The 21,945-nt window shown below is 43.6% G+C and overlaps 1 protein-coding gene across 1 annotated transcript in view; it reads right to left on the bottom strand.

Moving 5' to 3' along the window:
- Nucleotides 1-21,945, bottom strand: part of LOC147015419 (lamin-B1-like) — a 40,788-nt gene that overhangs the window by 14,426 nt on the left and 4,417 nt on the right. The window contains exons 2-3 of the mRNA XM_085850142.1: nucleotides 14,289-14,500; nucleotides 1,939-2,095 (exon numbers count right to left, since the gene is read on the bottom strand). Coding sequence (XP_085706268.1) covers nucleotides 1,939-2,095; nucleotides 14,289-14,500 — 369 coding nt within the window. The remainder of the gene's footprint in view (nucleotides 1-1,938; nucleotides 2,096-14,288; nucleotides 14,501-21,945) is intronic.

Consider the following 21,945-nt stretch of genomic DNA (forward strand, 5'->3'; position numbering starts at 1 on the left):
ATTTGATAAGGTCCCACATCGGAGGTTGTTAGCCAAAGTGAGGGATTGTGGAGTGGCTGGTCAGGTAGCTAATTGGATTGCAAACTGGCTGAGTGATGGGAAGCAAGGAGTGGCTGTATGTTGCGTGGTACCTCAGGGATCAGTACTCGGACCATTACTATTCATCATTTACATCAACGATTCGGATAATGGGGTAAAGATTAAGATTTCCAAATTTGCGGATGACACAAAGCTTGGAGGTGAGGTTGATAGCAGAGGGGGTGGTGATCAGATACAAGAGTATTGATACTTGTACGGATTGGACAAAAGATTGGCAGATGTAATTTAACCTGAGCAAGTGTAAGGTGTTGGGGATGGGAAAGAACAATGAAAATAGAGATTACAGGATGCGAGGGGTAATTTTGGAACGTGTCACACAGAAGGATCTGGGGTTGGTAATATATACGGGAGGTAAGCAGGCAGCACAGTGCCAGGCAGCTTTAGGTAAAGCAAATAGGGTTTTAGGCTGTATTTGGGGGGGGATAAATTATAAATCAAAAGAGGTGGTGTTAACATTGTACAGGAATTTAGTGAGGCCACATCTCGAATATTGTGCAGTTTTGGTCACCACAGTTCCGGAAGGACATAGATGCCATGGAGAAGGTTCAGCGTAGGGCTACTAGATTGATTCCGGGCCAAGCTAGACTCAGCTATGAGGAGCGGCTGGAGGAGACAGGGCTTTATTCACTAGAAAGGAGGTGGTTACGGGGAGATATGATAATGAAAGGTATCGATAAAATAAGTGGAGATGAATGATTCAACAGTCGAGAGTGATGGGACCAGGGGCCATAGCCTGAGAGTTAAGACGGGTAGTAAGGCAGGGGACTTTCACTTAGAGAGTCATTAATGCATGTAATGGCCTCCCTGGAAAGGTAGTGGCAATAGAAAAAGTAGATAAGTTTAAATTAGAATTAGATTGGTACCTGGAAGTTATGGAGATAGAGGGGTGTGGGGATGTTGATCGGACTTTTCGGTAGTTTGAGCATTGATGGGCGATTGTGTGCATGTGTACGGAGTGCTGTTGGTGGGGGTCTTGTCAAGGGGTGTTGTGTGGTTGATGTATGTTTTTAACCAAGCCCATTCCCCCTCCCAAGGGGAAGAAGAAAAAGAAAAAAAAAAAAAAAACGATATAAAAACTACAAAAACCTTAATTAAAAAAAAAAAATATATATATATATATATATATATATATATATATATATATATATATATATATATATATATATATATATATATATATAAAAAAACCCCAATTCTTTATTTATTTATTTTTGCATCGTCCTTGGATCTTGTGGTGATAAATTAGCATGGTGTTTGCGCAGGCATGATGGGCTGAAAGGCCTCCATCTGTGACAAGAGGAAGAACAACAACGATAAAAGATAAAAGAATGAGAAAAAGGCCATATAGGAACGATAGCAAAGAATTAATATAGACTCGGAGAATGATAGGTGAGAGAAAAGAAGGAAAGGAAATTTGGGACAGGTTGGGGAGAGAAAGCAGAGAAAGCTTGAAATGACAGAAATAAGAAGAAGGATGGGACATGTATGGAAGATGTGTAGGAGGAGGAGGAAGTAAAAAACATGCGTTCAAGGCAAGTGGGGCTGCGAGGAGGTGTTGGAGTCGAGGTAATTGGGAAGCTTACGCCACCATCATTTTTAGTAGAATGAGAACACTTTGAGATGCTTAAACATGAAAAAATAATATTTCAACCTAATAATTCATTAGATAATAACACTGGTCCACAAGTATTACTATTTAGAAAAAAAACAAACAAGCAAAAACCTTCACGATTAAAAAAAATGGAGCAAGCTTGGTTCCCCATGCAACATCTCAAAGGGAAAGCGAGAATTTCTTACCCAAACATGAGCACACACCCTCGCCTACCAGTGGGTACTTACCGCAGAAACCTTACAACGCAGGTCTTGGAGCTCCTCTTCAAGCGCACGCTTGTCAGCCAGTGCCTCGCTCAAAAGTGAGCTCTTCCCTGCCAATTTCGACTCCAAATCCTTGATCCGCTCCTGAGCCTTAGCCAGCTCCAACTCTCGCTTTGCAAGTCTGCAACATGCACGAGAGTTAATGCCATGCCAAAAATAGTTGGACAAAAGTACAGTCTGCTTAGATTTGCTGCAGGACAAGTTCAAACATCTCCCAAAAATTTAGATCGACTATCCCTCTGTTCCACAATAATTCTTCCCCTCTCTCACTTTTATAAAAACTCAAACAATTCAGCACTTTGGTTTCCACCCAGGAGAGAGATATATTTTACCAAATACAATATTTGAGAATGAGTGAATGGAGAAGCATACTTCATTTCACATCACAGTGAAGTTCCTATAGACAAAAAAAATAATATTGGCCCCAAGACGTAGTAAAAAGACAGAAGAATGTAGCATTTAATATATATATAAAAAAAAATTTTTTTTAACCTCCACCACCGAAGGTGGAGGTGGTTACGTTTTCACCTCTGTCTGTCTGTCTGTGCAGGATATCTCAAAAAAGTTGTGGATGGATTCAGATGAAACCTGGTGGACATGTTGGGTGTGAAACCAGGATAAATCGATTCGATTTGGTGAAGATCCGGATCCAGATCTGATTACTAGAATTTAAGTGATTCTTCACCATTGAGAGTTCGGGCTCAAAAACGATATTTCAAAAATTTATTGGGCCAGATATGTTCTCGTGGATCTGGCATTACAGGGCGGAGGTTTGCGCTCTACCGAGTGTCCTTCTAGTTGAAGCATATATTTAATCGAAATTTGATAATGTTCTGATGAAATATTAATAATAATAATACACAAAATAAGCCTTTTTCAAACATCTTGACCTGCTTTTACGAAAGAGCAAGAACAGTGAAAAATGGCAAAATCCTGCACAGTACAGTACCAAACATGATCAACACGATGGACTGAACCAAAACAAGCCAGAGTTGAGCGGCCCGAAAAGCTCGGGAAACCAGTAAAGTATGAAAAGTGCTCGTAAATGACAGACCATGCATTGTTCCATTCGCATCCCCTCTTTTCTTTTACAATTGAGAAATTCCACATTCTGTTAAAGCAAATTTAATGCAACGTATATAATGAATTAGTTCCCTATGTTGTACGTCACAGCGAAATTCCACAAACACATGTATACTATACACGCAAAAACAAACAAACACAGCGATGTCAGTGCAGTGAAAGTACAGTATTCGTTTAGCACGTCCAATTTATCACCTCAACAAGCTGCAATCACACGTGGAAGAGAAACTGTTTCTTTCTATTAGAAGTTTACATCAGAACCAGATATGAGGCCGCATGTAAAAAATAAATTAAAATACAAATTTTTAAAAAACCCCCCACCAAAATACAACTTTCACATTATTCTATATTCCAATCAACCATTTAATGTTAATAGAATGTAATGAGAAGTTCAATAAAACGCCAAATTAGCATGAACAGAAGATAGTCATCAATTTTAAATGCATGTGAAGTATGATGAAAGAATAAAAATCAACACAAAACAAGGAATGAGTAGAACTGCCACCAACACAACACAAATGAAGCTGAAACTGAAAACGTTTCCATAAAAGAGCACAACACAAGGTTGAAAATGGATAACAAAGTTGTGCCTATTCACCATGATTTAAAGCAGACAGTTTCTCAAGCTGGCAAGAATGTCTCAAGGCACTGTCCCTTGTGGACTCAGCTGTCTCAAACCTGTCAATTGTGGACAACAGCTGAGTGTACCAGCTTCAACCAGAAAGCTTCGAGCATCTTTAAAATGAGTTGGAAATTGCCTTATCATTCAGACTTTTAAACATTAAAACAATAACAATATCACAAGGTGGAATATCCAAACCAACCGCACCCATTTCATCCAATGCAAGAGCAGACTGATGTTGCGCTGGCTCCCAAAAGTCACTGTTTGAAGCACCAAAATCTACAGCACTACATTTGTAATTTCGGGAAAAAAAATAATAGTAATAAAAAGAGGTTCAAATCCTTCAACATGTCCATCAAATCACTGCTCACCTTCACTCTCTCATTCCTCTATTTCCCCACCTTTGGAACAAACTCCCACATATTCTTCCCTCCAGGTGTTCAAAAGAAGCTGTTCACCACCATCTTTAATCTTTCCCCATTCAAAACCATGATCTTTTCTAACCCCATTAATCCACCCCAAACCCACCTCCTTCAAATTCCCTGCAGTGTCCATCTTGTTTACCCCGTGTACTCCGCCCCACCCCTCTCCCTTCCACAGATCTCCTAATGTCTGTTCCCCACTGTTTTGTGTGTTAGCTCTCATACGAACCTCGACAGTAGATACCAAAAAAATAAAACAATAAAAAGAACGCCTTGCTGCCAACAACTCGAGTCTGCATCGATTGAAAAAGAAAATTCCACTGGCATCGTTAAAAGTAACGGCCTCAAGCTTTCCAAGTTCCACAGTCAAAGAGTTCTTGGCTGCAAGTTGTCATCGTGACACAGTAAAATGTTTTTCCGTTAGATTTTTGTGGTCAAACTAATCATTAGCCGAAACAAACATGTACCTATCGGTATAGATACATGTCGGCTCACCGGCATGTATCTATAAAAGATCCCCCCCTCCATTTCATTGCTGAGAACATGTGATGTCATCTTTTAAACTACTTCGAAAGAACAACGGTATTGATTACAATAGATAAAAGTGGAGACAAACATTATCAAGGATGAGCACAGCCAACGTGGACATAACCCACGTTCACGGTACAGAATCAACTTGAGGTTAAATTAGACAACTTTGTCGAACTGTGCCCAAAATCAACCAAGCATGCTTATCGAGCCGATAGACCTTGCGGAGCACCTCAGGCCAAGGACCCAACTAGCCAGAACAAAATGTGACAGACGCCACTCAGGCGTGTTCAATAAGCCCGTAGTCTGAGGTGTGTTGCAAGGATTGAAATATTATCGAGTGAATGTTATGTTGAAATACAATTTGCAGTGGCGGCAGATGCTGCACACAATCTGAGTGTTCTTCAGTTGTTACATCAAACAATTTGGTTCCAAATGTGTGTGTGTGTGTGTGTGTGTGTGTGTGTGTGTGTGTGTGTGTGTGTGTGTGTGTGTGTGTGTGTGTGTGTGTGTGTGTGTGTGTGTGTGTGTGTGTGTGTGTGTGTGTGTGTGTGTGTGTGTGTGTGTGTAAGTATGCACTCCCTTCGACGCTTATCACATTTTGTTGTGACAGCCTGAATTCAAAATGGATTCGATTTTTCAAAAATTCTCACCAATCTACACAAAATACCCCATAATGACAAAGTGAAAATTTTTTAGAATTCTTACAAATTATTTAAAAATGAAAAGCTGAAATATCTTGCATCAATAAGTATTCAACCCATTCCAATCCATTAGGACCAGACTCTGTACAGAGCGTTGGTGCTGCCAAAGCAGTCTCCTGGGCTATTGGGCACAGGTCACCACTCCGACGCAGGATACTCGAATGGTTCAATCATCCCAGCAAGCTGGTACTCATTTTGCCGGCCTCGGAAGGATGGCAGGTCAAATCAACCCCACCTGGTACAAATTCAACAGCGAAGCAGGATTTGAACTCAGGACCCTTGGATCCCAAGCCCACCACCCTAAACATTAAGCCAACTCCCCGGGCCAATACTTTGTGGAAGTGTCTTACAGCGATTACAGCTTTGAGTCTTCTTGGGTATGTCTGCATCAGCTTTGCACATCTGAATTTGGGAATTTTCTCCCATTCTTCCTTCGATTTGCTCAAGCTCTGTCAAGTTGGATGGGGAGCGTCGGTGAACAGCAATATTAAAGTCTTTCTACAGATTCTCAATGGCATTCAAGTCTCGGCTTTGGCTGGGCCACTCAAGGACTTTCACGTTCTTGTTCTGACTCCATTCCAGCTTTGCTTTGATTGTATACTTGGGGGTCGTTGTCCTGTTGGAATGTAAATCTTCACTGCAGTCTCAGGTCTTTTGCACTCTGAAGCAGGTTATCCTCAAGGATTTGCCTGTATTTGGTTCCATTCATTGTTCCTCGATCCTTACAAGTCTCCCAGTCCCTGCCACTGAAAAGCATCCCCACAGCACGATGCTGCCACCACCATGCTTCACGGTTGGGATGGTGTTAGATGGGCGATGAGCTGTGCTCAGTTTCCACCAGATCTAGCGCTTTACATTCAGGCCAAAGAGTTTAATTTTCATCTCATCAGACCACAGAATATTTTGCAATATATTCTCAGTCTTTCACATGCATTTTTGCAAACTACAGGTGCACTGTCATGTGCCTGTTTGTCAAGAGTGGCTTCTATCTAGCCACTCTCACATAAAACCTAGATTTGTGAAGTGTTGCAAACTGTTGCCCTTCTGATAGATTTTTTTCCCCCCCATCTCAGCCAAAGAACTCTCTAATTGTCAGAGTGATAATTGGGTTCTTGGTCACTTCTGACCAAGGTCCTTCTTGCTCAGTTTGCTCAGATGGCCAGCTCTACGAAGAGTCTGGGTCGGTCCATATTCTTTCCATTAACCAATGATGGAGCACACTGTGCTCTTGGGAACTTTCAACACTGCAGTTTTTGTTTTATACCCTTCCCCAGATCTGTGCCTCCTCACAATTCTATCTCGGAGTTCTACGGACAGTTCCTTGGACTTCATGGTGGAGTTTCTGCTCTGACATGCACTGCCAACTGTGGGATTGTGTATAGAAAAGGTGCGTTTCTTTCTAAATCATGTCCAATCAATTCAATTGGCCACAGGTGGCCTCCAAACAAGTTGTGAAGACATTTAAAGGATGATCAAAGGAAATTGGATGCACCTGAGCTCAATTTGGAGTGTTAGGTCATTGCTACACAATAAAAGGGGTTGAATACTCAGACGCAAGACATTTCAGCTTTCCAATTTTCAATAATTTGTAAAAATCCTAAAAACGTTTTCAGTGTCACGATGGGATATTTTCTGCAGATCGGTGACAAATTAAAATTTAAACAATTTTAAATTCAGGCTATGAAAACAAAAGTGTGACAAAAGTCAAGGGGGTGTGAATACTTTCTGAAGGCACTGCATATATGGTAAAAAAATAAATAAATGGAAACACCAATGTAAAGTCACTTAATAGGGCGTTGGGGCACCACGTGCAGCCAGCACGGCCTGTATGCGCCGTGGCATAGAGTCCACCAGCGTCTGGAATTCTGCAAGAGGGATGCAAGACCATTCTTCCAAGAGAAAGTCAATCAACTCACACCTGTTTGATGGAGGTGCAAAACACCATCTCAAGCATCTTTCCAGAATATCCCATAATAAATGCTTGATTGGGTTTAGATCTGGTGACTGAGAAGGCCATGACATATGGATAACATTAGTGTCACAATGGTGACCACACCCAAACAATGCTAGGAAAATGTGCCCCACAACATTACAGAACCAAGCACTCAGGGTTGTCGAGTTCTTTAGGTTGGTGCCACACGTGCACTCGTCCGTTTGTCGAGAACATGGTGAAGGACGATTCATCTGAACATGTCACATTTCTCCACTGCTCGGTAGTCCATTGCCTGTGTTGTTTGCACCACTGGACTCGCAAGCGTACATTGCCAGGTGTGATGAACGGTTTGTGCACTGCAACCCGACTATGGTATACCACTCTGTGGAGTTTTCAGTGGACTGCTTTTGATGAAAGCTGCTTGCACCCCAGCTTGAAACTTACTGTCAATTGATCCGCATTTGCTCACCTGCTTTGCCTTGCACTTCAAAATAATGCACGGTTATCAAGATCCTGGCGCATGCACTTCCGCTCACTATTGCCCTTTGCCGATGACGTCTTTCCCTCGGAGTTCCATGCTGACATCACCCAAGACACTGTTGCTCGTGAAACATCAGCAAGTTGAGCTGTCTGTCACTGAAGCTTCTGCCAAACGCACCCAAAAAATCACCCCTCTTTCAAAATCACTGAGGTCTCCTCTTGCAGTCATAATTATGGGGAACTCTGCTTGTGCAGAATCTTCATACATGACCCTGAGCATGCTGGGATGTTGTTATTTGCTTAACACATGGGCCACACCTGTGCGGAAGCCATTGCTTTCAAGATATTTTGCACCCCTCACTTAACCAGGTGCTTGTGAATATGTATTATAAATGTATGTATAAATATATTAAAGTTGATCTGCATGCAGACATTTACACAATAATGACATGGTCCCCTCCCCGAATCAAACAAAACACCCACATGTCCTATTACCTTGGAGGATGATGCATTGATCACTGGTTTAAACCAAGCACTACTTCGACGTCACAGACTATTCTAGTAAGATTGAAGCTCCCCTCCCTAACCCTGCAACCAACACCTCTCACTTAGATCACTAATGCTTCTTCCCCAAAAAAAACAAACAAAAAAACCAAAACAACAGTATTATCTGGAAAAGGAAAACAAAACAAAAACAACATTCCAAGTATATGTGACCAGATGAATTCATAAAGGCAATTTGGTTTTTTATTATTATTTTTTTAAAGTGTGAGAACAAACTAGGTCATGATGCAAGTATCGTTAATAAAAGGGGGTGGGATATGTAGAGGGTCGCAATGGATACAACCGTCGACACCATGGCATGACGACAAGCAACTGTTAGAGCAAGATGGCCTTCTTGCAAACACATAGGCCTCATAGCAGGCCAAAATTGGGGTACATCACCTTGGCTTAACACCAATCATGACAAGGTGCAGCTGTGCAGCAATCAATCACATTACAGTGCAGGTATGACAGATGGATGCAAACAAAAGTCATCCCCTATAGGCTTTTCACACACCTTAGTATTGTACCCACATACCATCAATTTCGCCCAAGCGCCGAGGGCGTTCTGCAATAAAAGATCTTATCACACCGTGTTGCAAGAAAAAGCTTGAGCCAACGAGTAAAGTTAGCAACTTCGCTGCAGCTTGTCAAAACCCATCTGAAGGCACACATAGGCTGTACCAAGAGGCAGGCGCAAGATTCATGTGCATGTCAGTCCTAGGCTTCCAATCCATAGATACCGGTGGAACAGCCGGGCTGTGCGGAGCGGCCGCCCGTTGACCGGCCTCAACAGCCGGTTGGATGAGATTTGTGGGGTCAGCGCAAAAGCATCACATATTTGCACAGAAAACCAGATGAAGATTCTTTCCCCGAGGTTGCCTCCGGCCTATTCAACAGGGGCCTTGTTCTGCTGTCCAAAGCAACAGCCAGAAATAACTCTCACTCTGTGTCAGAGCTGCTCTTTAAAATGGCTTTGTGACGGCCCTTCTGCACCATTACAAGCTTTCCACAGTTTTTCCTCATCATTCATAGATTGTCTGCGATTCAAATATACTTCGAGTAGGCACAAGCATCAACAGAATGATGCAGATAACTTTTCTTTAACAAGGTCAAATGCTGAAAAAGTACAAAAAAAATTATTTCATCCAAAACATGAAACAAGGCAATCAAAAGGACGTTCAAGGAACTTGTATTTTTAAAATGCTTTCAGGACGGGGAGGTAAGTTAATCCTTCCAAGTAGATGCTGAGCTGTGAAATGGCATCACTTTTAAAAGGTAAAAAATGTTCCGCAGCATCACCAACACGAAAAGTACACAGGGATCCATGCTAAAACTACTACGTTCCGAGGCGCCGCCCAACTTCCCCTTGTGAACAGATACCGGCGAAGGTAAACTTGGTCTTTGAGACCAATAGTTTGCTCGTTATTCCAGCGACATTAACGGTGAAACTACCACGAGTGTCAATGGTTGACAAAGCCACAACGAATTGTATTCAGAACCAGCAGCGAAACATTTTAAAATTTAAATACCAAGATAAATATAACAACATGAAAGAAAAACCCAGCTCAATTAAAACCTGTGCCCGCAACCTTCGCACGTGACCTTATGTAGCAGCATACACCCTTTCCCATACTGTCGAAGGACGTAAACAAGAACAGGCACTCGGTGGAGCGCGTACCTCCGCCCGGCTGAACAGTTTGCATTTTATATCCCACCGATAGGTCGGATCTGAATCCAGACCTTAACCAAAATCTAATCAGCACCCAAGCAATCATAAATATATACATATACATATACATATAGATAATCGGATCGAGATCCTCCCCAAAATCGAATCATTATTACACACCCAAACTGTCCACCAAATCGAGTCTGAATGTGTCCATAACCTTTTGAGATATCCTGCTCACAGCCAAACATGAAAACATAACCTCTGTCCACCTTCAGTGGCGAAGGTCAATATGCCATTTTTCACTCGATTTTTTTTTAATCTATGTACTCTGTTATATTGAAACAGGTGAGTAAACAAAACTTAAACAACTTGTTCCTCTTCCATTGTATTTTGTAACACAAAAGGATACGACATGTACGTGGTTAAAAAAAAAAAAAAAACATCTTGGTGAATCATTGTTTACTTTGGAAGAGAAAAAGTGGTTCAATCATGGGGTGGTGCGAAATGAGGTGGTGTGGGGTCAAAATATTTCAACCATACCACCTAGTAACAATAATAAAACAAACAAGATGATCCAAAACAGGAAAACTGATATTTTCAACTTTGACCATTTTAAGAGAATGGTACATTGACCATTTTTTTGCTTGTCCAAACAAACTGTGCAAAACAACATACAACTTTCTTTTGGATGGAAGATTTCTGTTTGTGCGATTCAAAGTGTGCTATTTGCCATGTGAGCAACAACACAGAAAATGGCCATTTTATCACGACAGATCCCACTCGCAGTTCTGGAGAAGATGGAACACCAAATATGCTCCTGAGAAAGGTTTTATGGCTGCTGAAATCTCCATGAGCAACGGAACAACCAAGCTTTCCTCACATTCCCATGATCCACCAAGTCAAATAAAAAAAAAGTGCCTAGTTACCAAATTTATAGCGTGGGTGGCATCGTACCAGGCCGCAAGTTCCCCAATTGGCAACAGAACTCCCATGGTTACACAGAGCGTGGCATGCCAATATACACTACATGGCCAAAAGTATGTGGACAACCGCTTGTCCAACATCTCATTCCAAAATCATGGGCATTAATATGGAGTTGGTCCCCCTCCCCCCCCCTTTCCTGCTATAACAGCCTCCACTTTTCTGGGAAGGCTTTCCATGAGATGTTGAAACATTGGAAGCAAATCCTCGCAACATTCAGCCACAAGATCATTAGTGAGGCCAGGCAGACCGATTAGGTCTGCCTCACAGTCGGCGTTCCACTTCATCCCAAAGGTGTCCGATGGGGTTGAGGTCAAGGCTCTGTGCAGGACAGTCAAGTTCTTCCACACCAATCTCGACAAACCATTTCTGTATGGACCTCGCTTTGTGCACAAGGTCATTGTCATGCTGAAACAGGAAAGGGCCTTCCCCAAACTGTTGCTACAGATTTGGAAGCACAGAATCTTCTAGAACGTCATTGTATGTTGTTGCATTAAGATTTCCCTTCACTGGAACTTAGGGGCCAAGCTTGGACCATGAAAAACAGCCCCAGACCATTATTCCTCCTCAACCAAACTTTAGTTGGCACGATGCATTCGGGCAGGTAGCGTTCTCTTGGCAACCGCCAAACCCAGATTCGTCCATCATACTGCCAGATGGTGAAGCGCGATTCATCACTCCAGAGAATGCGTTTTCACTGCTCCAGAGTGCAATGGCAGTGAGCTTTACACCACTCCAACCGATGCTTGGCATTGCGCATGGTGATCTTCGGCTTGTGTGCGGCTGCTCGGCAATAGAAACCCATTTCATGAAACTCTCGACGAACAGTGCTTGTGCCAACGTTGCTTCCAGTCAGTTTGGAACTCGGTAGTGAGTGTTGCAACCACCGACAGACGATTTTGCCTCGCGACGCGCTTCAGCACTTGACTGTCCCGTTCTGTGAGCTTGTGTTGCCTACCACTTCATGGCTGAGCCATTGTTGCTCCGAGATGTTTCCACTTCACAAGAACAGCACTTACAGTTGACCAGTGGAGAAATTTGATGAACTGACTTGGTGGAAAGGTGGCATCCTATGACAGTGCCACGATCAAAGTCTCTTCAGTACACCCCATTCTTCTGCCAATGTTTGTCTATGGAGTTATCGGATGTGTCTGAGTAGTAGTAGTAGTAGTAGTAGTAGTAGTAGTAGTAGTAGTAGTAGTAGTAGTAGTAGTAGTAGTAGTAGTAGTAGTAGTAGTAGTAGTAGTAGTCCATGGAGAGTGTATGGCTGTGTGCTTGGTTTTATACACCCATCAGCAATGGGTATGGCTGAAATATCCGAATGCACTAATTATAAGGGGTGTCTGCATACTTTTGGCCATACGGTGTACGAGGAAGAGATGTAACATCAAGATAATATTATGGTTACCACCGACATACGTATTTAACAAACTGACATGGTATATGTGGCCATGACAATGCACCAAAAACTCTACTCTTGCAAAAAGATCAAGTTTCATTCAATTCAAGATATGTGGAAAATAAATAAATAAATAAAGAAAGTTTGACATTCAATCATATTGCAAATCTGAACTTTTACACAGACACACAGACACACAGACACACAGACACACAGACACACAGACACACAGACACACAGACACACAGACACACACAAAAAGGGAAATTTTACATTCAACTTGAATAAATGACGTAGATTTCATGTCCTGAGTTTCCAGAGAATGCTGCACAAACGACCCCAAGAAAATAAACCCTCAACATTGAGCAAAAATACGTCAGATTTCCTTGGCAACCACACAATTTGAAGTGTAATACTGGGAGATCTCCAGTATTACAAATAGGGAATATTGTACTGGTTGTTTTGATAGTTTATGTGAAGATGAAGTATCATGGACGTTTCAGGAATGTTGCTTCACTTTTCTTTGGTACACAAGGGAAAGGGACCATTTACATCTCACATATGCAAAGGGGGAAGGGGGGTAATTAAATTTGATAAGATAAATGTAAGGGGGTAAGCTCAGGAGAATAGATGACTTAGGTGGGAGAAGAGAAAAATCTGAGAGGAGCAGGGAGTAAGAGGAGGAGATTGAAGGGGATTATGATGGGGCAAGATTTCCATTACGTCTGCGTAATGTGAGAAAGTGTTAAACCATCTTAAACTTTTAATTTCACAGCTGGATCATAATAATCATCCTTTGTCAACCCTCCCCAAGACTTCCAAACCAAAGGCTTTGGCAAGTCTCGAACAACTTTCTCCAAGCAATGGGCTTAAAACTTCTTCATTTCATCTTGTCATTTTCCAAGAATTTTGTCTTAAAAAAAAAAATTATATATATATATATATATATATATATATATATATATATATATATATATATATATATATATAAATAATTGGTCCTTTGTGACCTGCCTCGTTTTTCCTTGGTTTGAATGATCCAATCTTGTGAACAAACCAGGCAGCCATTTGTCACAGAAGTTTGTATACATTTTTCAATGATACCACATCCCCCCCCCCCCCCAATTTGTTTTGCCCCAGACTCTTGCTATTCCAAGCATTCACCTTTCCACGCTTCTTCGAGTATCCTGAAACTTATTTTTAAGTGATTCTTCGCCATTGAGAGATAGGGCTAAACTAATATATAGTACGATACCCCCAAAAAAGTTGTGGATGGATTCGGACGAAACCTGGTGGACAGGTTGGGTGCGTGACAAGGACGAATTGATTTGATTTTTGTGAAGATCCGAATCTGGATAAGTGTTGTTTAATTTTTTAGTGATTCTTCATCATTGAGAGATTAGGGCCAAAAACGATATATAGCATGATATTTCAAATATGTATTGGGCCCCGATATGTTCTCGTGGATCAGGCATTACGTGGCGGAGGTATGCGCTCCACCAAGTGCCCTTCTAGTTAAATTTAGGGTCGAGGCCTCACATCCATACATTAGGAATGGAAGCACATGTTTATTGACGATTTCCTTTCAAGACAAAATACGATGCTGAAAATAGTGTTTTAGGCAAACATACAAGTTTTGTATAGTCCAGTGAAAGGTTAAATCTGGTCAACAGACCCCTTTTGAGGTATTTTAGATCATGTCTGGTATTTGCACATGAGGCCCAAGATACCACCAGCTGGCAAGGTAGGTTGTGAGACCACAAAAACAACTCCCATTGACAAAATACTCCATAATTTACAATCCACATCACAGAGGCTTCAAAATTATTGTGCAACTTTTCTTCCAACAAATTATTCTTCCACCTGGACAGAGAAATATGGAAAAAAAAAATCTTTCAGCACGGTCGGTCATTTTGCTTATTTTCGGATCAATGCAGCACTCACCGGGAACGCAGCTCATTGAGGTCAGAACACAGTTTCCCGACCTCGATCTCAAAACGAGCTTTCTCCTTCGCAATGTCATCCAGCGAAGCACGAGCATCAGAAAGTTCACGCTCGAAAGCAGACTTGACGCCAGTGACCTCGCGAGTGCTGACTTCCTCACTCTCAGAGATGCGCACACGCAACAGTGCATTTTCAGACTCCAACAGACGCACCTAAAACACAACGCAAATGAAAAGTCTTCATATACCTTGACTGACAAAATTAACTTACTAAGGAGGTGCGAAATTTTTTATAGATATGTACATTAACATGCAAGCGATGTGTTTATATACACATGGACCCAACACAACAACAAGATGGTCAAACGTGATTAGGTGTATTGCAAATTTCCACAAAATGAGCTGATATGAAGGATATTCAACTTCATACCACACGGATGTTCTCAAAATACCATAAGTGATGGCAATGAACGTTGCCTGGGTAATGTGGGGGGGGGGGGGGGGTTGAGGCTGCGAGATGAGGTGAGTGGAGGATAGCCGAATATATGCAGTATTCTGAGCTGTCCAGCGTTTGAATCTTGACCCAGCCAGAAACCGTCATCCGGTGTTTTGCATTCAGCGAAACGCATCAACATGTCCACCATTCTGGTGTTTAGATGGACATCAAGCTGGAGGACCTGTCTGCCAGTACTGGTCAATTGTCGATGCTGGAGATACCATGGAGTCTTTTGCAAAGAGAGGAATCATTGCCAGCACCCTCAGCAAATACCAAATACGAGTATCCTGCATCAGAATGGCAACCGATCGAGGATTATAATCCTTGCAAAGAAACTTTCACAGCAGAATAGACACTATGAAGTGTGTGTATTGAATTTTAAAAGTTAATTTCACATATTTTGGCTTGAACTCACCTTTATTACCACAATATCCCCAAGATGGATGCTCTCCTTCCTCAAAAGTATTGTTACGGCTGTGAAAATTCGCATTACACCATAAAGGGCCCTCAGGTGAGATATCTCGATAAGTACATGTGTAGTTAGCCCAAACCCGTTGTATAGAGGGAATTTATGTGATCCATTCGGGCTGCGATCCTCCAGTTAGTCGTTTTTCTTTCTCTATCTTTGATTTCAAACGAACAAAAACTGCCAAGGATTCTGGTGGGCTTTTCCCACCATTCTTCCCCACGCTTGGTGTGAGGGAAGGGGGGAAGGGCGGCTCACCGGCGATTGGTGGATGGACAGCGTGAAGCGGTCGGGGTGAGGGAACGCCCCTTTTCGAGAACCCGCTCGAAGGAGGGTGGAGCCGAAAACGGGGCGGAGTGAAGGGCGGAGCCCCGCGCTATAAAAGTCGGACACGGGCGAGGCACGTTCTCTCCCTCTTCCTGCGCTCTCCCTCCTCCTCTCGCTCTCTCCCCGACTCGTGGAACTCGCCTCCGTCTGAAGTCGTTGTTGGGAGCTCGTTGAAGTCGAGCGTCTCTGCGTCGGTGTGGAGCTCGTGGAACTCGCGGAGCCCGAGGAGCTCGTTGAAGTCGAGCTGTGTCGTCGAGTCGGCAGTGGAGGACGGCGAAGGAGACGGAGCTCGAAGTGGAGGTCGTGGGAGGAGGACTCGACAGCCGCACCAAGTGAAGTCCTTTCTTTTCTTTGGGTTTGTGTAAATGACTGTGGGTGGCGCCTGTCCTTAAAGTAGTATTGTTTTAAGTGTTGCCGTGTGTACGCGTATTCAGTTTTAACTCTTCCTTTGCTTTTATGTGCATTTTTCTTTTGCTGTGGATACGTGCGTGTGTGCGTGTGTGTGTGTGTGTGTGTGTGTGTGTGTGTGTGTGTGTGTGTGTGTGTGTGTGTGTGTGTGTGTGTGTGTGTGTGTGTGTGTGTGTGTGTGTGTGTGTGTGTGAATAAACATGCTTCTGTGAACTTGTTCCCCGTTTCGCTGCGTCCTTTCCTTTGTTTGACTCTCCATCTTGCATCACGCAAGAGGTTCGTAGGGGGTTCAACATCCCGGTAATTAATCGGAACCGTCAAGGCCGACGATAACACTGCTCGGTTATCACTGCAGCACGGAACGGACCGCTTAAGCAGTTCGTGTCCGGAGTCGGCCTGTGGCGTGGTACGATCGCCCGGTCGACCATTCGCGCAGGTACTTAGGTAGATCGAATTTGGCGAGCAACCCTATCCTGCGCGGGTGGGCAATTGGCACGATCGTGGTGAGGTTAAACCCCCACTCGTGACTAGCTCCCGGCGTTGTTCCGAGAGGGTCATGACTGAATTGTCCGTTCCGGTGGGCGACGTGCCGCGATTCGAGTTACGTGGCCGTTCGCACGCCGGCGGGCGCGAATTCGCAACAGTATTTTAAATTTAAAGCTTAAAATGCATTTTACGCTTCATTTTAGCTTCTATTGTCACCCAATGCAAGAGCTGCACGTGATCAGCAAATGCATAAATACCATTAGAAGAAATGTGCAAAAGTAATTTTCATGCAAATTACTCAGTTTACTCAAAAGCATTCATGCTTGTCAGGTCAGGTTCGATCTGTGACCTGCTACAGGTACCATGTAAACCTGTACTAACCTGTTCCATGGTCGGGTTGTCGGCGACTAAACCGTCTCCCCCACCAGGTTTTCTGGTGAGGAGGGTGTTTGGATATGGACACCCAGCAGGATTAAAAACAAAATCTGTCAAAGGGCGGAGGAGCTCCTTGTGAGCCAACGGCCATCCATATCTAGTGCCCAACTGTTTGCAGACGTCCTCCTGCAGTTGGGTTACTTTTTTATTAGGAGGTTGGTGGCAGGATTTGCACTTCCGACCACCGTAAAACCCTTGATTGCGCAAAATACAAAAACAGACTAGAAAACAGACAGACAAAATACAAAAACAGATTTCAATGCAGATTAGAACTGATAGGGATGGTTATGAGACATGTGTTGGTCCCCATGGGTCAGGAACTATGAATTGGAATAGCATTAAGTTCCTTGACTTTGCAAGAAGTCATGGACTGAGGGTGGCTGGTTCATGGTTTCAGCACCCACAAGCTCATCGCTGGACTTGGTATTCCAACGCTGGCCGTGTGGCAAAGGAGATTGACCATGTCCTCGAGATTGACGGTCACTGGAGGATGATCCAGAACTGCAGGGTCTACCGGAGTGCTCAGTTCCTCAATACTGACCACCGGCTTGTTGTAGCAACTCTAAAGCTGCACCTTAAATCCTGGAGAATGGTACCATCCCAGCCTAAGCTGAATGTTGGCAAGCTCAAGGATGAGAGAGTAGCTGAGGAGTTTGCGAACAGGCTGAGTGGACATTTGGGGTGTCTGGGTGCTTTGGGGGGTCCTGAAGAGTTGTGGAGTGCCTTCAAGACCACCATCCTTGATGTTGCCGGTGGATGCCTTGGAGCTCACCGCAGGGCAAAGAAGAATTTTGTCTCTCAAGGGACACTGGATACCATTGACCAGAGTCGCAGGGCCAGGCTGAATGGCAGAGCTGAGCTGTTCAGGGAGCTGAGGCGTAAAACTGTACGTGCACTGAGGGTGGACAAGGAGGCCGATGTACGAGGAATTTGTGAGGGGGTAGAGCATCACCTGTGGACAGGTGATTCTCATCCTGCTTACAGGGGAATTCACGCATTGCGTTCATCCAAGCCCATCCCTCGGTGTACTGCAGTGAAAACAGAGGGCGGTAGGCTCTTGACAGAGGAGTCCGAAGTGAAGGCCCGCTGGGCTGGTTACTTTGAGCGGTTGTACCAGTCTGATCCCCCAGCTGTCAAGTTGGATGTCAAGGGTGTTACAATCCCTGTTGCTGACCGTCCAATCAACTGTGGTCCACCTTCGCTTGTGGAAACACGGGCTGCGGTGAACCGGTTGAAACGGGGTAAAGCTCCAGGGATATGTGGCATCCATGCTGAACTTCAAGGCTGGTGGAAATGCTGCACTCGTGTCGTTGCATGCAGTTCTGTGCTCTGCCTGGAACACAGGCATCATCCCAACTGATTGGAAGAGGGGCCTTGTTGTCCCTCTCTGGGAAGGGAAGGGTGATCGCCAAGACTACAACTACCGAGGGGTGACGCTGCTCTCAGTGCCGGGCAAGGTCTTTGCTCAGATAATTCTTGATAGGGTTCGCCACCATCTGCTTGAGCACCAGCGTCCAGAGCAGTCAGGCTTTACACCAAAGAGGTCAACGATTGACCGTATCCTTGCTCTTCGTGTCCTCACCGAACACAGACGAGAGTTTCGGCAGGGGCTGCTTGCAGCCTATGTTGATCTCTGTAAAGCGTTCGATTCAGTGAATCGGGATGTCCTCTGGAGGATTCTTGGTCTTCGTGGGGTGCCACAAACTGTTCGATCTGATGTCTGAACTCCACTCAGGTACTGAGAGTGCTGTGAAGTGTGGTGGTACCATCTCCGACTTATTTCCAGTTGTTGCTGGAGTTCGTCAGGGGTATGTACTGGCCCCCACACTTTTCAGCACTTGTATGGACTGGATTTTAGGGAGGATGTCGGAAAGATCAAGCTGCGGTGCGTTTGGGAATGTCAAGATCTTGGACCTTGATTTCGCAGATGATGCAGTCATCTTTGCGGAGACTTTAGATATCCTTTTGGGGGCCCTCGAGGTGCTGAATGAGGAGTCGGAGCCGCTGGGATTACGGGTTCGTTGGGTCAAAACTAAGATCCAGGCTTTCAATGACATATTGGATGCTGCTGTCCTGTCTGTGTCTGTTTGTGGTGAGGATGTTGAGGTCGTGGAGAGATTCACTTACATTGGCAGTGAGTCAGAGGTCAATGGACGTCTGGGTCGGGCCTGGGGAGTCATGGATTCACTGGATCATGGGGTGTGGCGCTGCCGGTACCTGTGCGGGAGGACGAAAGTCCGAGTTTTCAGGTCCTTGGTGCTTCCAGTCTTGCTCTATGGATGCGAGACTTGGACTCTGACTAAGGATCTGAGACGGAGACTTTATTCCTTTGGTACCAGGTCTCTTCGGAGAATCCTTGGCTATTGCTGGTCGGATTTTGTGTCCAACGAGTGGTTGCTGAGAGAGACTGATGAGATTTGTTACCTGCATAGTCCGTGAGCATCAGTTGCAGCTGTATGGACATGTGGCTCGTTTTCCTGACGCTGATCCTGCTCACCAGATTCTCTCAGCGAGGGAGTCTCGTGAGTGGAGGAGGCCAATGGGCCGTCCACATGCCTTGTGGTTGCAGCAGGTTGACCAGCATCTCAAGGAGACGGGGATGGGCCTGGCATCTGCCTGGGGGATGGCCAGACAGAGGCCCCTGGAGTACCGGCAGAAAGTGGACGCAGCGACGCGCTATTCTGGCACATGCTCCCATACCTGACCCGATTCATAATTTCATCCCCCAAAAAGTCTTTAAAATCAGTTTTAAATCATCAGTGCGTTATAAAATGTCCTCATATTGCGTATTTGTACAACAGGGCACTGAGAAGCAAAAGAGCTTTCAACATTATATTATATAGTCTTGTGAGGAATTTTACAAAAGTAAAAGCATTTTTGTTTGATCAAATGTTTAGTGTGGACTTGCAAGTACAATGCTCTCACAGTGGGTCATGTTTATCATCTGACAGTTACTCTCCCATGGTAACAAGTGTTCCTATAGCCTGGTTATAGTCAGAATAACTTATGAGAACCATGTTAAAACAGGACTTCAGTTAGCCGGGGCATGTTTAACCTGCCATTGTTAGGATGAGCCGTTAGGGCAGTCTTTTTTTTTTTAAACAAAATTTTCAGCATTTAAACGAGAGTGAATTTCAAAATGGTTATCGACAATTATTGTGTTCTGGATGCAAATCGGACTCGTGAAAAGAAAGGAAACACGAGAAATATCCCTGGATGAGACCGAGGTGTTGAGATCTTATCATTTCCTGTTTAAAATACAAGCTATCGATGGTGCTTGCCTTATTGGCAATAGATGCAAAAATCGAATGCAATTTGTAGCCGCAGAAAAAAAAATAAAAACAAACAAAAAAAAGCTCCCATAGCCACCCCCCACCAAGATTAATAGAAAATATCTTTTTTAACCTGCCCTGCACATTCACAAGCCCCAGATATGACCTCCCCATCAACATCAAGAGGCAACCAAACCAGATAGGGAATCTCCCTGGTAAGTCCAGATCTCATGTAAATATAGCTGGCACAACCTTTGTGTATTTTCAGGGCGTGAAGACATCCTTTATTGAAGAGTTGGTAACAACTACTTTCTTGGTTATGACAGCTTGTTTTCCAATTGAATAAAATCACCAATGTTCACACAAGGCACTCCCGCAAAGTTTAAAGTCCACTCGCTGGCAGCGATCGTATAGGATTTGGGTAGCATGCATCCATTCACAGTTCTTCGGGCCTTGCAGTGCAGAATCCCGTCCACAGAGTCGGCAGTCGTGAGACCTCAGCCCTGTCGGCGAGCAGAGAAAGTTCCCTGCTTTTTTGTTAAACAGAGGCAAAACTCTCACCGAGGTCCTTTTCCAAGTATTTTCAACTTATTATAAAAGCTTTGTGAACCATTTTTAGCGAAAATTTTACAATATATATTAATGTGCCCCGATGGCCATTATTACTCGAGGTTTGTGCGCATGCATGCGACGCATCCTGGGGCAGATTGCATCATTTCAAATTCCTGCATTGTGCAAACTCAGAACACACTTTGGTTTTTGCATAGTTTTAGCTTATGAATGTTTCATTGGTAACAAAAAATGTCAACTGCTCTTTCAAGCCAACAGCATGGTACGAATAGAGATTGAACATTTCCATATCAATCAATTGCCCTGATTTGTCAGGTCAGTTCACAGGTAGCATGCCCGCCTCCGAACCATCAATTTTGGGTTTGATTCACAACACATCCATAAACTATCACTGTGTTGTTCCCCATGCAGGGAATTGCATTAAAGTGTATGCAGTTCTTTGTCAGGACATAAAACTAGGTGCCCCACATGGAATTTGGTGGACATCAAAATATTCCACAATACCTGGTGGAAGAATAGGCCGTTGTGTCCTGGTATTAAAAATTCCTGCCCTAAATAATGTTGCGAAGCATGCGTCGGTGATGTGTACATGTGTGTGTTTGATATTTCATGGTGACAAGATCGTACGCCAAACTTACTTGAATTATATAAATTAACATGCATTTCAAGATTCTTCATCTCGAAGACATCATTATTCCGTTCATGCGAAGCGAAAAGCAGGGTTAAGCAATTGGTTCATATCCATCCGCATGTAAACATCAGTTTATGAGGAAAAACTTCTTTAAATAGAACGTTATATTTTGAACACAAATACGGAAAACAAACCTGTAGTTTATCAGAATTGGCAGTACTTTGGCTCCGAATTTGGCCCGATCGCACATGCGTTGAGAGGAGCGAAATATGTTATTTGAGAGGAGAGGAGCGACTTTGACGATCTTTATTTTTGAACTCTGGCAGGCAAACAAAATTGAAAATCATTCCAAACAGGAAATGTACTGTTTTTAAGGAGGCCATAAAGGACACAAACAGGCATGAAGCACTAATGTAACGTGTTAGATAAAGTGGTGTAGTCCATAAACACTGTGTCAATGGCGGTAAATGCCAAAATTCATTCATACGACTTTTACAATCTTTATTTTATTTAAATAGAATTACATACTTGAACAGTGTGAAACACAAATAACCTTGTCACTTTCAA

Source organism: Eptatretus burgeri, chromosome 12 (genome assembly GCF_056783735.1).
Source record: "Eptatretus burgeri isolate ZD-2024b chromosome 12, Ebu_testis_v1, whole genome shotgun sequence".
Classification (NCBI taxonomy): Eukaryota; Metazoa; Chordata; class Myxini; order Myxiniformes; family Myxinidae; genus Eptatretus; species Eptatretus burgeri.